Below are 16,992 nucleotides of genomic sequence, written 5' to 3' on the forward strand. Positions count from 1 at the left end.
TGCTCCATGTGCTGTATATGATCAGCTGACAAATTAATTCATAATCAGGCAAATGAGAGTGCCATAGGATAGATAGGTGAGCTACCAAATAACGCATTCATTGTATTTCTGTTTAATTATAGCATTCATTGGGAATGACATATGGTATGCAGTTTGATGTGACATATTTCAAATCTAAATTATGAGCAGTTATAGCCTCATCACACATTTCCTGATTTTATTAAAATATTTATTCTATCTCGACCTCGTTACATATGTGCAGATGTGCAGCACGTGAAAGTCTTTCTGTGCTCTTGCATCAGTTTGTTTTTAAGGCCCATAAACACTACACTCCAGTACACTCCTCCCTGAAAGCTGAAATGAAACCTACACCACTGTTGGTACATGAACAGCCCCCTCAAGCATTGTATAAAACCCTGGTGCTACGATAAGAGATTAGCTGCATCAGCCACCTCACAGCAGTTCAGTGACGTTTCTAACAATTTATGTGAATTCCAAGGAAGAGATTCTGTATCTCAAATCTCCTACCTCAGCTAACGTTAAGATAAGGACGAGTGAACATAGATGTTTCAAATAAAAAAGAAACAGATCCTAATCAATCAATAACTGATTGATGTCTCTTTGGTGTATTTATGCTCATTTTCCCTGAGTGTAGGAGCCAATTGATTTTGGATGGACATAATTAATAGTTCCTGTTTTCTCAAAGAATACATTAATCCTTTAGCGGGTAGATTAATTTCATATGGGTGAAAGACATTATATCCTCATTTTATTTTGTTTGTTTCCATACTTGTATAATCTTGTCTTTTGTAATCTAATCCATCGCCCTAAAACAGCCTAACTGCTACAAAACAATTAAGCAGTTGTAGAATATTCATAGACATTTCTTGTATCAGAAAAGCTGCTTTTGTACTTCCCAGTATACCAGACAACGCAAGCATACTACAAATTTTGAGTTGCAGCCTCGAGCAGTTTCACATTACATACATCAAGGAGCACCACTAGAGAAAGCAAATATTCATCCTGCATAAGACAGTCCCAGATTATCAGAGGAAAGCGAATCACGAAGATCCATTTCAACTTCAAATAAAGCGATTTATGTGTGTAGGCATAAAATATGTATCATGTTGGGAGGCCATGCCCCACCATGCTATGAAATACAAAGGTAGACCATCCATTACAGGCACTACACTATTCAAAATAAGCTTTTTAGTTCTTGACAAAATTCTGCACATTTAACCTCTGTTTGATGAATATACTTTAATTCCAACAGCCACACACATATAAACAGAGGTTTTAAGTTTTTTAGGTATCATTTTTTTCTATTTCATCATAAATAAATTGTTTTTGAATAATGCTTTTACATATTATGTGCATATATAAAATGTGACAGTAATTTTAATGTATTATCTATTAATGCTGTATGCAGTCAAAGCTTACATGTCGAAGTATAGGAGGATACCAATCTAAATATAAGGGGATACCATTACTAATAATTGGTTTAAAACTAATGAAGACTCTCTGTGTGCTTGTGTGTTGCCCCAGTTTAAAATGACAGGAGACTCAGAAATGGAACAGTTTTTGTGTCGGGCAATCACTGCACAGACACCACACACACACCTCTACATCGACCCCTTATCTCCCCTCTGCAGCCTGCGTCAAACACTCATCCACTATACAGTCCCCACAAATGGCAGAGGAAGCACCCCGTGCTTGAGACAGCGCAAGCAGGGATACTGATCTGAGTTAAACATCAGGCTGGGGGGGCAGTAGGGAAACTGCCCACCAGGGTGCAGTCAGATGGTACCATTTTAACTGAGTGTACTCACTACTCTGCCCACTTTCTGGATAAAACAGCTGCTTGTGACAACCTTAAATAGTTCAGATACTTTTTAAAATAGCAAAAGTCAAACGAACTTGTTTTTCCAAGAATACTTTTCAATACTCAGGCATCAGAATTTAGGAACTATGCAACTTGTATCTTCAGTACAACATTAATCTTATTTACATGGCTTTTCCAACAACTTGGAAAAATCACAATTGCTAGACCAGTTGGGCATGAAAAAGGGCCAAGAGTAAAACAAACAAATGAATGACCTGATAATGATGAGGCACACAGGCAGAATAAACATATTGCTCAAGACTAATATAACTAATATGTCACAGAAGACCGTACTTAGTAAAGCTTTCCACAAATGGCACAAATAATCATTCTAAGAAAAGCTTGGAAGACAATATGTAGGTCCACTGGTAATACAGTCACAAATGATTTGTCTCAGAGGTTTATGTGTCCACTATTAGCTTTCAGACTGTTATGGGCATAGAAGTTGCAGGATAAAGGTGGACGCAAACACGTCTCCACCCGAAGAGTTTAACAAAACTGACAAAAACAAAATTAAACATTAAAAGTGCACTAACCAGAAATAAATAAAGCCAGTGTAACATTATCAATGATTGACAATCGTCATACAAACAGAAAGGACTTATAATAGCATAATAACACTGCAAAACCTGCTCCATGGCCCCCTCGCAGCCTCGAGCAAGGAAGCCAGAACAGGTCTCCTTGTGTGTGATGGTAGTGGCACCAACATCCCTAGTGAGCATCAGGGAGCCATCCTTGCCTCTCAGGAAAACTCTCTTACACAGAGCGCTCCGGGACAGAACAAGCCCCCAACAAGCTCCAGGGAACACCACACTTGCACGAGCCTGTACTATCTGTTCTGTACTATCTGTGAGTGGAAAATGATCACCTGTCCAGAATGTGTGAAAACCTCTGACCTAACACTTTAAGTCGAATTGCTCCTCAGGCGTTGCTATACAGTTCAACTCTATCGCCGGTTCGTTGTCCAGAAGAAGTAAAATGCATCTTCCTGTGGCTTTGAACACAAGGAATATAAAAGCCACATACTGTAAAGTTACTCTAATTTGCTAAATCACAGTGGTCTCATTTACAGTAGAGCAGTAATTTAATTAAAGCATAGAACTAAAAACTACCCTACATATCAATACATTGGAATCCTTATTTTCTGAATAATGTAGAATAATGCATTGGTTTTTGTTGCTACAGCTGATGGTATAAATCTCAATTATGAAACCTATGTCAGTTCCTAAAGATTTCTGTAGTACATCTCAATTACATAGTGTGGACACTTTTTGTGGTGCTGTAGTAATATGTGCAGAGCTTTTTTCCCCCGTGTCATTGCTGCTGGGACCAGACATAAGGGTTATCTGGACCAGCAGCACATGAGCCAGAAGCTGGGTAGCACTGTGCATCTATAGCTATGAGTATAGTTCTAATATTAACCAAAAATAGGGGGTGTTTTTATTTGAACTCCTAATAAAGGCATTTAATAACCAGGAAGTACAGGAAGTCTTCAGAACAGCTGCACACACTTCGATAGAGATTTATAGGCCAAGAAACCAAAAGCAACTGACGATTTATAGTAATGCTAATTAGTATTTGGTTTATTCTTGGGATTTCTGAAGTCCTCAGCGAGGTCCTTAGTCTTGCTGACCTTCAGATTCAAGTTGTAGTAATAGAACAATCTTGTAAAATTAACTACCTCACCCCTGTAGCAACCTAATAATCTGTGATCAAAAAACAAACCAACCAACTAAACAATTCCAATAGGTATACTGGTTCCACATGAATTTTTTACTTTAACAATGTTACATAAGTGTTGTTTCAACAATTCAGTACAATATAACTGTTCTGAATTCAAAGAGTTTATTAAGTATAATGTGATCTTGTTCAGTACTCTCAATAAAAGACTTTTTTTTGGTGAAGAAATTCATCCATATAGGTGCTGTCTGTCTAGGTTTCTAAGGTAAGCAGACTGAACTGGTGAACTGAGTCATGGGAATTGCAGTTTTATATATGGAAGTATGGCTTTCCAGGAATTTCCTTATCACTCAAGTGAAGTAACGTGATTTCTTCATGATGCCTTGTGTCACGAATGGCCACCCTCCTGATATCCCTGTTTCCATAGTTTCCCTGTTGTGACTGTTTTCCTTTTGTTTCCTGGTTGTTCCGTTTCTTGGTTTCTTCATTCCAGTCCTTGTTTTGGTTCTCCCTGTTCATATGTTCACCTGTGCCTGATAGTGCTTGACTGTCTTGTTTATTTAAGCCCTGTGTTTGGTTGCCCATGTGGTCGGTTATTGTAGTAAGTTACGTTCTTTCCGTCAGGGTTACCGGATGCTTGTTGTACTGTCATCGCCATTGCTTCTCCGTTTACTCCGGTCGTGTATTATTTTACTGTAAGTGTTAGTCCTTTGCCTCTGTTTGTTTTGCCGTTCATGTTCGTATTTCCCTCATTTAATAAACCACCTCCTGCATTTGCGTTCTACCTCTTGCCTTGTTCCTATTGGAATCGTAACACCTTGGACTTCATCGGTAGTAGCACAATGTTTTTTCCTGGAAAACTCTGGTATATGTGACAGAAACACAAAATTTCACAGACACCTATATACACAGAAGAAAATTGCTCTGCATATTTTGAGGACATGACTTCAGTGTGATTAACAGGCTGATAAGGAAACTGAGTTTACACAATCCGACTAGACAAGGATTTAATTTTACACCATGTTATCAGTACCTGGAATTTTAAAATCAGGTCCAGTAAAACCACACTTTTCCTAACACTCTCCTTTACTCATTATGGACCTCTAAGTGACTATCTGTAACACATAATTACTGTGGCTTGTACAGGTCATAAACTTTAGAAGTTCAAATTTCAACAGAAGATGATGGATGGAACTATGGGAATTAAATGTGTACATTACATTTCAGTACAAATAATGCTGAGGATGAACTCAGCAACATTAATTAGTGTGGCTAATAAAAATCATTAGTACCCCTTCAAAAAGGAATACACATTTTATGTTAACATGCACATTCAGAATGGAAAAAAGATTAGAAGGTATAAAATGCTGAAATTCTAAAGTAAAGCAAAATGGTGTTAGTTTGGAATTCCCTGCAGTTTAGCAGTAACTGAATCTTAGTGTGACACGTGCACAGCGTTTAGCACATGCTCTTACATATGGAGTAGTATGATGGTAGACGTGCTTCCTGGAAATGGAACCTATAACCTTACTAGTGCCAAACCCTACCTGCAAATCTACAGGAGCAGTATAAGCCATTTAAGAACTACTGTGTAAATACTGTACTGTACTGTAAATGGACACTGGAACACTATTCTATGCTTTATATAAACAATTGAAATTTAGCCTCTTTAACATTTTTTAAATGTTTGGCACTCATATTGCAGGTGTTCCAGGGATGTTTGCGATAATTACATAAATTCCACAGAGGACTTCAAATAAACAACAGCAGGAACAGACAGTATTAAAAACATTCTTAGCACAATGACTGTGAGGAAGATTGGGCCTCAGACCATGGCCTTATTAAATGGCAAAAATGTTTATCACTTGGGTGCAGTTTCAAGTTTCAAGTTTCAAGTTTGGTTTATTTGTCACATACATAGTCATACACAGTACAACACGCAGTGAAATGGTGGAGTGTGGAGTGTGATTACCTGTAAACTGCAGGCGATGAAACAGAGGCCTAAGGCCAATGAAAGAGGTGAGGTGATGTGAATGATTAAGCTTTGAATACAGTTTTTTTTTCATAAGGGAAAAAGGGGTTTTCAAATGAATGTTGCATTTTAAAATAAATATTATTTTCAAAGAAACTCAGTCAGTCACTGAGCAAAAGAGGTATAATGAAGTGAGGAAGTTTGTATTGATGGTACTGGAGCAGTGAAAATGAAGTTGCTTATTAGACACATTGTAGCTTATGCAAATTTCTAAAGCAAGCAAAGTCTGCTAAAATGGGAGGTATTTCGGGCAGGTCGGGCATATTAAAGAAATTACAGAAAGAAGTAATTTTCTGTCAGGAAATTGGTGAATTGCCAAGCACTGAGAAAATCTTCTTTAAAATGCACAATGTGAAAATCATTAATTGTGGCTTCAAACTCAAGTGCCTTAATGCTTTAAGGAGTGGAGCACAGTATCAGGGTCGGGTGTGAATCCCATTACATCTGCAGATGTTTTAGAGTTTACAAATGGATAGTGGCAGCCGGACACATTCACAGCACTGAATGACTGCACAGTATTAGGGATCTGAGTTTGGATTTGCTGTAGCTCATTTTTCCTGCCAACTCCTGCTGCCTTGAATTTCCATTTGCCATAGAAAAAAGAAAATAGCATTGCATACATTATTGCTCTATTTATTTACTTTACTGAGTGGAGATTCAGGGATTATTATTTCCAATTAGCAGAACCATTTTCAGTGATTTCTTATCTTCTGTGCCATCCCAAATTATAAGAATAACAACAAAAAAAGACTTATTTTACATCTCTTTAATGGAGGGTAATGGTAGCTGCAGTGCATGAAGACACAACTCTTTCAGTACCTTCATGGCCAGCCATAACACTAGTTTCCACTTAATGGAACCTTGCTGTGATTCCAGAGATGGTCATGATGTTGTTTTGGGCAATTCCCCATTTTAAAGACTGAAATGACACCTCTTGGTCTACAAACTTTGTCAACATAAAATGACTAATGTATTATAAAGTCTTCGCATTGCACAACAAACTCAGGAGAGAAAACATTTCTCAAATCCCAGTGACACTCAGCAGTTGTTTCAGTATGAATTATATAAACAATCTTGTAAGTGCTTGTAGTAGGCTATTTGATATTTTTATAAATGCTCTGCACAGTTTTTTAAAATCTTTGAAAAATAATGATGCAGGCTAGAAATAGGAACACCACAGCTTTACTTATATGAGGCGAAAGGCTGTTAGGGGTCTGAATCCGCTGAATCATCAAGAAAATGAGTCAGGCTGGGAACTGGATGGTCACTCAGGAGCAGTCCTTACTGTAAACGTGTGGCAGTCAGTGCCTACGAGGGGAGAGGGTGGAGGAAACTTTGGGGAGTGTCACTGGTAAGGATGCAAGTGACCACTTCATGGTGTGGAGAGTCGTGTTGCACTGAGTGTAATAAACCTTCCCTGAATGCCTCCTTTATCTCTTTTTCACAGATCAGTTTGGTCATCCAAAAACTCAGCAGATCAGCAAATCTAAGGTTATATTCCCCTCTTTTCCTTTACAACTAATCAAAAACTGTTAAGATATCCTTTTCCACTCAGTCACTTAATTCATGGGTTGCTGGTCTAGTTTATTTAATACTTTCTGACCTTAGGGATTGTGCCCTAAGCATTAAACCAAACTGTTCCCAGCCCTATATGAAAATTTTGAAAAAATGAAGGACAAAAACTCACTACCCTCTGTATACCAAGCTATATTTCCAGCTATATTTCCTTATTTGAAATGACATTTGATATACAGTGTGCATTAAGGCCCTGCAGCTTGACTTAACACAGAGCACATTTCTGCTTCGCTTATGAGTTAGTGTGACCAACAGGCCTGAAACACAGGAAACTAGCAGTAACCAGTCTGAATTCCAGCAATTTAGTTACTTGCATTTCATTGTGTATTTCAGTTTTAACTCATATTTTGATTTTAATAGCAGCACAGATTTTGTATGATACCTTTAGCAAGACTCCTGTCAACTGCAAAAACATTTTATGAAATGTCATATTTTATATCCCAAGTTATCTGACTAACTAAAATTTTTTAAAAACCTAATTTGCTACTATAGAACTCTAGCTGCATGATTTGGTAATCTCTCTGAGATCCCCAAGGAGGGACATGTTGAATGTCACCCTTTTGCCATTTCAACACCCTAAACATTTCAAAAGCCAATCTGATAGTCCTGACATCAAAAGAATGGCAGTTTAAAATGTGCTCCGTCTTTGAAGCGCTCTGATAAAATTCTAATTAACAGAGTATGAAAATGATGTGATGTCATTGGTGGGATTCATCAAAACTGAAAATGGAGTGACATGAGAGCCAAGAACGGGACCCAGTTTTACATGTAGTCGTGACCCTCGAGATTTATTCTACCACCAGAAACTTGTCATCACTAATTTGTTAAACATTACTGAAGATTAATATAAATGAGAAACTAACACAAAAGGACACCACAGACACTGATAAATATTTATGATGAATAAATATATTTAATTTAAATGGTTACACTCATCTGTTTGAGTTTTAAACCATCATATATAACTACTTAAAGATTATTTATACATTTTAATATACAATTTTTTTTGTATTATATAATATCTGACCAGTGATCATGAGAATCATTTAGTGTGAAAGATGAGTGTGAATATTAACTCAGGAATTAATGTTCTCTTACCCTCTCAGCTTATCAAGCTTCTGAAGGTACATGGAGATGGGGAGCATGTTCTCAGTATAATAGCTGCTCAAGCATATCTGCGTCTCCCAGCTGTGGCTGCCTTAGCATGCATGAGAAATGCAACATTTTCTAAGTCAGTGCAAATGAAAGCTTACTTTAGGACAGCCTGAGAGGAGCACTGTGAGACGGGTGTATAGTAGAAATATGTCATTAAGGACTAGAAATCAACATTATATGTGGCAATATCTGATCAGACATGTATGCTCAAGTACCAAGAAAAGGAAGTTGATTAGTCATTTACAGGGTCTTCTGCACATATTATTTTATTGGTAAAAAACAGTAGTACTCAGCTTTGTTGAATCAGTCCAATTCTCCTGATCATTTCTCATACAAATGTTCCTTTACAGCAACACCTCTCTGAGCCACACTTAGGTGTTGCCACTTTGTGCTTCAGAGCAGAGCAAATTACAGTTTAAGATCAGGAGAAAAACAAAGGCAGGTTACTAAGTGTTGGTATAATGAGCACTTTATAAGCACATTATCCTCAACCAAGTTACAGAGGCTACAGACCCGATCTTTGAAGTTAACAAGCCATGACAGCAATGATGCAGAGGATGGCATGCTAGATGACCTGAATAAAACTGAATATATTATGCAAATTTCCAAAACAGATTATGTGAGATTATTGCAAATAGTGCACTATATTGACAAGTTTGCTTATCTGATTGTCCAAACTATTCAACTTAGAGGCTTTTTTCTCTTTTCTTTTTTTAAAAGCACTTTACCTTGTGAGTTAAGTAAAAAAATATTTCTCTGCAGAGACTGACTTTTTAACCAGCAGTATATACTGAAGGTAGCAGAGAAGGCAATGAGTGTTTGCTTGACTTTCAATAATTAATCAAAGGTCATAGGCCACTGCATGGCAAATCCCTTTTTTCAAATGTATCTAAACATCCCTATCAGTGAAGATCCACTGCTGTGGGAAATGATAAATGCAACTCTTGTAGATAAAACAGCGTGAATTTCAGGAATATGAGAACAAGGCACATACAAATATGGCACCCCAGTGACACTGTGTACAGCTTTTAAATTAAGTCATAATTAAGGCAGTTCCATTGTGTAAAAAAAGAAACAAACAAAACCAATCATGGCTGGTCCCACTTTTTTGATCCTTCTTCATTTAACATTAGTGCATTGTGGTCTTGTGAATACAGTACGTGTTTTGATATACAGTAGGGTGTCATAGCACACATTTCTTTTGAAATTATCTCTATTTGCTTCAGTGTGTTCTTAACAGCTTGCAGGCAGTATATCAACTCGGGGACCAGGTGAAGGGTTATGACCTGTCTCACATGCTAAAGGGTAAGTTCTTTTTTTTTTTAAATCAACATTGACAGTTTTTTATTGTTACACATATGATGTACTGAGAAATTGCTTAAAAATGTATCTCTTAAAAATGGCTATCTTGAGAAATGTAGCACTCCAGCACCAAAAGTAAACATGACATGATAAAAACATGACTCCAGGGTCATCATTGGTGTTAAGATCAGCCTGGATTGAGTCTGTGAATGGAGGTGGTTGGCAGAAATGTGACATCAAGGAATTCCTGATTTCACAAAGACATATTCAGTCAATGTATCTTCACAAAGTTACCTGCAATATCTGAGACAGTAATGCAGTGTCTCTTTGCTGTGCATAGACAGCTGAAAATGATGTTTCAAAGGCCACATTTCCCAGATGAATTTTAACAGGATTACAGGATTATTTGAGAGATCTAATGGCTACGTATATCCTAATCCAACGACACTCGCCCGGCGCACCCCAAGTCATCAAAAGACATGTCCAGATTCTGTTCCACATACCTGGAACTATTGAGCATATTCAGGTGAAATGAGTCAATTCACAGTGTATAGTCCTAAATATATCAAAGTATTTTTCTAGACAGCTGGAAAAGCTATTTTTGAACATTAAAACCAACACTTCCTCTCTCTGGATTGCATGTACAATCCATTCTGAAATTAGCAGTCAACAAGAATGGCTATGGATCATCTTCACTGGACCTGATGATGTTAAAACTGCACATTAGTCATTACATTAGCATTCAAAATGGATCAAAATCTAGGTTTATTAGCAGATGTCCTCTATGTATATTCAACCTGGACTGCACACACAAATAAATCATCTACAATTTACTGTAACAGACAGTTTATGGACAGTGATGTAAACATGGCCACTGCTGGGCAGGATGCTCCCACTCAGACGCCAGGCGCCTTCTTCACAACTCAAGCTGGTTTTGAAGGCCTGGATGACAAGCTTCTCTTTTAAAAGAAGATGCCAAAAATTAGGTGTGCTACGCTTGAGGAAAAATCCCATTTTACAGAAATCCCTGTTCATTTCAAAATCTACAGGCAGCACTGGCTCAGTGGTTACGGTATTCGACTTGTAATTGGAAGGTTGCTGGTTCAACCCCACTGCTGCCAAGTTGCCACTGTTGGGCCCCTGAGCAAGACCCTTAACCCTCAATTGCTCAAGTTGTACTCAGTCATAACTGTAAGTTGCTTTGGATAACAGCACCAGGTAAATGTACTGTTCGTAAGCTCTGGGGCCACAGAGCTCTACCCATATTTTCAAAACGCAAATGTAAAATTTATTAAGACATGTTTAAATGTAATATGAAACCTAGAAATCATTGCAGTGTAGGTTAATCAAATACCTTGCATACCCTACACTGATCTGCACACATGATCCATTATGTTTGGATATACAAGGTGGAAATCCTCTGCAGCCTAATTATAAGCTTATTAAAATTCAGTCATTCGCCAGTACACATCGTAGATAGAAACAAGTCAAGTAAACCTAATTAATACAGAGATTTCAGTTGTCATTTAAATTCAGCCAGAATTTCACTTTATTTACAAATATTACTGAATACAATTCACATTGTCTCATGTCAAGACTGTTTAAAATCCTTAGACATATTAAGTGGATTCCATCAGCAAATAAACCTCTTCCTTTAAACCATGTCACTTTAAAATAGATCTGTAATATATTTATTCCAAGTTATCTTTCCCCAAAAGCAAGGCACAACAATGAATGACAATATTTATGACAATAAGCCACAACATAACAGACTTATAAAGATTCTCAGTAAGCAGTATACTACTGTACTATTAAAAAACCCAAAACCGTGTTCAGCCAGCCAGAAATCACCCAGATCTCTCGTGTAAAAAACATGGCATGCAATAATTCTTTCAAATACATTACTAGACACTAACTAAATACATGTCCCGCATACTTTGTACAAGCATTCTGTAATACTTTATGGAAACAAATAACTTTATTTAATCTCACCCTCTCAGAAGTAAAAGGAAATATTGAAGCTCATTGTTTAATATCCACTCCCCAAATCCCCAAGTGTTCATCACAAGCATGGGCTCTGGTGCTAGTGTTCATGGCTGCTTAGCTATAGTGGGCTCCTCCTCAATCTGCTGTAGCACAGTGAGCTCACAGGGCAGAGGGCTGCGCATCTGAGAAGAGAAAGCCATTATGTAATTACTTGAAAGTAATGCTATGATTTTTTTATTCAAAATATAAATCAGTAGATGAATCAGTGAAGCACTTTATGTGCTGAACTCTGTCTTACTTTTGAACCGAATATAGCAGGAGTTGCAGTATAGCTGTTTGTTTCGGATTCTGACTTCAGCTCCAGCATGCGAGCCTCCAAGATCAGATTTGCATTCGATGCACTGAAACCCAACAGACAAGGATGCAAAATAAATAGGTTGGATCATGAAAACTTTAGGTACATACACACATTTCTTTGAATGGAGAGATGATCTCTGACTCGCAGATGCAGTCAGTCTTCTCTCAGTAATGAGGGAAACTTTAATCAGAGTGGAAACTATTCACCAACAGGACCAACCACCACAAGACACTGAACTTAGGCACAAACATATGTAAAGCACTAAGAGATGATACATGGTGTAGCAGTAGAAGCCCAGGAATTGATCCGATTAGCTCAGATTTAATCACGTTGCTATGAAGGTGTTGGAGCACTAACATAAATTCTGAATTCTGCAGAGACTGGCTTCTCTGGCACAGATCCTCACAGTCCAGTTGTAACCATGGACACACAACCTGAAATGGTTGATTAGTCCTATTTCATGGATGACAAAGTGGATGAGGGCAGCTAAATCATGCTGGGTTTTCATAACAGTTAAACAGAGACTCAGAGAATTCAAAAGACATGAGTTATTTATTAAAGATTAACTATTTGGAATTAGTGATTTGCCTCAGTGGTTAAATGATGCTGGTATGCGGAACAGTTGATCTAGTTAAGCTTCAAAGAAGAAGGGCAGAGTAAGGCAGGTTAGTCATCAGTGCAGGCAGGATGACCTGAATCACCAAGAATGAGTAGTTTGGGACTCTCACCTTAAAGCAAGGTAAGTGATAACAGAGCCCCAGAGACTCGATGATCATGGCTGCTCCTTTGCCCAGTGGCATCTGACAGTAAGTACAGATTTTCTTGCCACTGACTGACCTAGATTACAGAATGTAAACATGTCCTGAGACACCAGCGAGACAAAACGCCACACCACTCAATAGCTTGTTTGGGCTGCCACATCCGCTTAACAACTGCGTCTGTGTCGAGGCCCGGCAGGCAGGATACGCAGTATACACACAGTGACCTGCTTGCAGACTGGCTGAATATGGAAAGCACATGGCACCGAAATGTATGACATTACTGGTGATTTGACACAGACCGGCACAGTGAGGCAGTACCTGTTCTGGGGAGGAGTCTGACGCCCAGGCTCTGTGCTGGTGTTAGGGGCATGCTGAGGCTGGGACCATGCCTGCCTGAGGGAGCTCAGAGACTGGGATGCAGGCAGGGTGGCAGAGCCTGGAAGCCCGCCACGGTAGGTGGAGCCGGAGACAGCCAAATGAGGCTTGCTGTAGTCTGGGATGGAGGAAGTGCTACCTGGTGCCCATGACATTCTCATGGATGGGCGACTCGTGTCAAGGTTATCCAGAGACTCGCCTCTGCCAAGTCGGTAGGGTAGCATTAGTGTCCAACCCCACCCCCCACCAAAAAAATATCATTTTTTTTCAGGAATTATAGCAGGTTATTGTTAGCATATCCACAATTATTCAAGGATCATCATTCATAAACTTCAAAATAATAAAGAAATCGGGTACCTCCTCATGGGCATGCTGATGGCCTCACTGCTAGTGCTCGTGACCGCACTGTTCTGGCGGATCCAGCTGCGGTCTGTCAGTAGTGGAGTCTTTTTCTTCATCTCCTGTATGATCTGCTGCCTCTCCAGCTCAGCCTGAGATAACGGCTCCTTCTTCTTCTGGATGTCTTTAATCGAAGAGCTCTCACCCAGAACACCACTCACTACTGAAAGCAATGGGGAATTGTTTGATCACGACCACATATATGTGATGAACGGAAATAATTGCACACAGAAGGTCACTCCATTTCCAACTGAAAGTAGCTGTGATCAGACTATAAGATTATGGTGATTATTAATCAAAGTCTACTGAACATCAATTTAGTGATGAAGACAGGACACATGTTCGATTGGACTTGATTGAATTGATCACAGATCTCAGATGATTTGATTGGCTGGGCTTCTTGATGGAGACAGTCTTGAACCAGGGCCCACCTCTCTCCGGGTCTCTGTATCTCATAGCACTAAGGATCCTTTTCCTTTCTAGTTCCAGCTCAGATGCTGCATGTTGTCTTTGAATTTGAGGATCATTTTTTCTTCTCATCTCCTCCTCCAGGAGCCAGCTGGCTAGGCCCCTGTGCCTGCTATACACACCTGCATACAGCCGCAAAAAAACTCGAACCCAGCACTGTACCACATGGACTAGCTGGGAACCAGGCAATGTATGCCAAGGTTCAGCAGGTTGGTTCACTCTTGCATGGGAAGGGATCTAACATGACCCAAGTTGGATCAAGGGATCCATAAAGGTCAAAGGAAAGTGGGAAAAGAACTGCAAACATACTGACCTTTAATATCTGTTTTTCCCGTTTCATCAAGCTCTGGGGTGGACTTGGACTTTATCCTGTACAAAATGAAACAAAAGTAGTAAAATAATGAACATTTAACAAAAAGCATGTTAGCCATTTAGAAGTATTTTTGTTCTAATTAAGCATTCAATTCTATTTGTTTTATGTGTGAAGAAAAGGTCAAATGTAGCATGTACATATTAAAAGTGTATCATTATATTTACCTGTGTGAGTAGGATAGCTCAGGAAAAGTATTGGTATAGCCAATGTCCACATCACTGTCATCAAACAGCAGAAGCAGCACAGACAAGCAGGGGTTTATAGCGTTCACACACAGATGGATACAGAAGAACACAAAAGTGGTCTGGTTTACTATCACATGAATTAACATGCAACAGAGTTTTGGTTAAGCATGTTTTTGCTCAGAATGACAATCATGCAGCGATGGTAAAAGTTCTTCATCACCATACTGCTGACGCTACTGTAGTGCGGCGTGCAGAACGGTTCTTCGTTAGACACGTGGATATGAAGCAGAGAGCCTAGGCCATGCGCGTGAAGCCGATGGCAATGCCTCAAAAAGCACACGTACCTACACATATGCTTCTGTACCTGAAACGTGACCAAACCTTCAGCAGTCTGAATGAAGCGGCTGCTACTTACTCAAGTCTCTTCTGGGCCTCCTCCTTTCTCTTCTTCTGCAGTCTCTGGGCCTCCTGCTCTCTTTTCCTCCCATCATCCTCCCTTTGCTGATGCTCCTCATCTTCCCTCTTCTTCTTCTCCTCTTCCAGTTGTTTTTGATGCTCCCTCTTTCTCTTCTCTTCCTCTAGGCGCTCCTGTTGCTCCCTCCTTCTCCTCTCTTCCTCAATACGCTCTTGCTGCTCCCTCTTTCTCTTCTCCTCCTCTAGACGCTCTTGCTGCTCCCTCTTTCTCTTCTCCTCCTCTAGACGCTCTTGCTGCTCCCTCTTTCTCTTCTCCACCTCAATACGCTCTTGCTGCTCGCTCTTTCTCTTCTCCTCCTCTAGACGCCCTTGCTGCTCCATCCTTCTCCTCTCCTCCTCTAGGTGGCGGATCTCCTGCTCCCTTCTCCTCTTCTCCTTCTGGTCTTGGAGGGCCACTCTGGAGGCCTCCATCTCGTCCTGCCTGAGGGGGGTCAGAGGGGAGTGGAGGCCCATGTTGTGTCGATGAAGCTCCAGCCTCCTCATCTCCTGTTGAGTGGAATCACAAAGGAGCTCATGACACTCAAGTTCCCACAGTGACCCCCATACAGAGCTTACAATGTTGAGATTTTAAATATGAACAAATGTCATTTGTCAAATGAGTTCTGTAGTACTGCTACTAGTCATATGATTTTTGTTATTGTCAAAAAAAAATGACAGGTGGCATACTCACCTCCTCATGTTGTTTTGTGCCCTCCTGCACAGCCGCCTGCTGGGCTTTCCTAAACTCCTCTTCCATCTTCTCCTGATCCTGCCTGTATTTCTCCTGTGGAAAGGGGAAAAAAAAAAAAAACTTTTCCGCCCCATATGTCTGGAACTTCGTTATTTCTGTACAGTAAACTGTACAAAAATTGTCAAATGTACTTCAACATGGGATATTAAATAACTAAACCTAACTAAAAGAAAATAAATTATTTAATTGGTATTAAAATCATAGGTTGATATATTTCACATATGAAAGTCAAGCACCCTTAGTAAACTTTGGTAATGCTGGCATTTGTGTGTGTTTGACTAATAATGACAACAGGTTGTATAGCCTTAAGGACATAACCACACCCATTTACTCTGGTCCTGCCACAAACACAGTAAATAGAGTCCTTCACAATGACTGTCTAGTGGGGAGCTGACCTGTAGGAGGCGCTCCTGCTCCTTTTGCCATTTTTCCTGACGACGGCGCTCTTCCTCAGGGTCCCAGGACCAGCGGTTGGAGGAGGTGGAGAGAGGGGGAACAGGGACCTAGAGAGCACAGGGCGAGATGCCTGCTATCTGCAAATGTGCATAGCATACAGATCAACTAGATCAACTCCAGGCTACAAATATGACTGGCTGTAGCGTTTTACACATAGGCAAACCAGATTCGTTTTTTCATCCAAAAACGCTGCCAGGTGTAAAAACATTCTCAGCTCCAGGGCAGAGGAAATGAACTCCTCTTATGCTTAGTGAACATGAAACAGCAAGCTTAAAAACATACTGGTGGAAGAACATTTATATAGAGCAACCACTTCACTTACATCTAATGTTGCATTTTCAGTTCCACCTACAAAAGAAAGCAAAATTTTGTATTGTTTCAAAAAGAGCACACTGCAAATTGCAACAGTTTAAACTGGATTGCATCATTTACATTGAAATCCACTGAACTGAAACAACATGGTATTTCTCAGAATACTTGGACTGAAAATTATTCGTTCTCATATTATCAGTATGTTATTGCCAAACTGGAAGAAAGTACTCAGACCCACATGCAAAGAGCTGGAGAACAAAGTAACACTTAAAGCCCGCACTCCCATGGACGCACCACAGTCCTATGCCACATGCAACCACTGGCCATTAAAAAGCATGCCAAATCCATGCTCAGTACAGCATGCAGAGGGACAGATAAACACTGTGTGCAGCCTGAACACCATACCAACATGGCCCACACTGAATCTTACTGTACAGCCTGCAGCCCCAGACCCAGAGACTAGTTCTGAAACTTCCCCACAGGCTGGCG

At 39.7% G+C, this 16,992-nt stretch overlaps 1 protein-coding gene across 6 annotated transcripts in view; it reads right to left on the reverse strand.

Annotated features, from left to right (window-relative positions):
• Positions 1-11,145: 11,145 nt before the first annotated feature.
• Positions 11,146-16,992, reverse strand: part of lmo7a (LIM domain 7a) — a 34,476-nt gene continuing 28,629 nt past the window's right edge. For all 6 annotated transcript variants that reach the window (XM_081713796.1, XM_081713794.1, XM_081713792.1 and 3 more), the window contains 12 exons: positions 16,514-16,539; positions 16,131-16,238; positions 15,676-15,768; positions 14,947-15,491; positions 14,511-14,564; positions 14,287-14,342; positions 13,937-14,095; positions 13,464-13,668; positions 13,050-13,307; positions 12,699-12,807; positions 11,911-12,013; positions 11,146-11,794 (listed from right to left, as the gene is read on the reverse strand). In XM_081713796.1, coding sequence (XP_081569922.1) covers positions 11,772-11,794; positions 11,911-12,013; positions 12,699-12,807; positions 13,050-13,307; positions 13,464-13,668; positions 13,937-14,095; positions 14,287-14,342; positions 14,511-14,564; positions 14,947-15,491; positions 15,676-15,768; positions 16,131-16,238; positions 16,514-16,539 — 1,739 coding nt within the window. In that variant the 3' untranslated portion in view covers positions 11,146-11,771. The remainder of the gene's footprint in view (positions 11,795-11,910; positions 12,014-12,698; positions 12,808-13,049; positions 13,308-13,463; positions 13,669-13,936; positions 14,096-14,286; positions 14,343-14,510; positions 14,565-14,946; positions 15,492-15,675; positions 15,769-16,130; positions 16,239-16,513; positions 16,540-16,992) is intronic.

The sequence above is a fragment of the Electrophorus electricus genome, chromosome 4 (genome assembly GCF_041902795.1).
Source record: "Electrophorus electricus isolate QZ-2024a chromosome 4, ASM4190279v1, whole genome shotgun sequence".
Lineage (NCBI taxonomy): Eukaryota > Metazoa > Chordata > Actinopteri > Gymnotiformes > Gymnotidae > Electrophorus > Electrophorus electricus.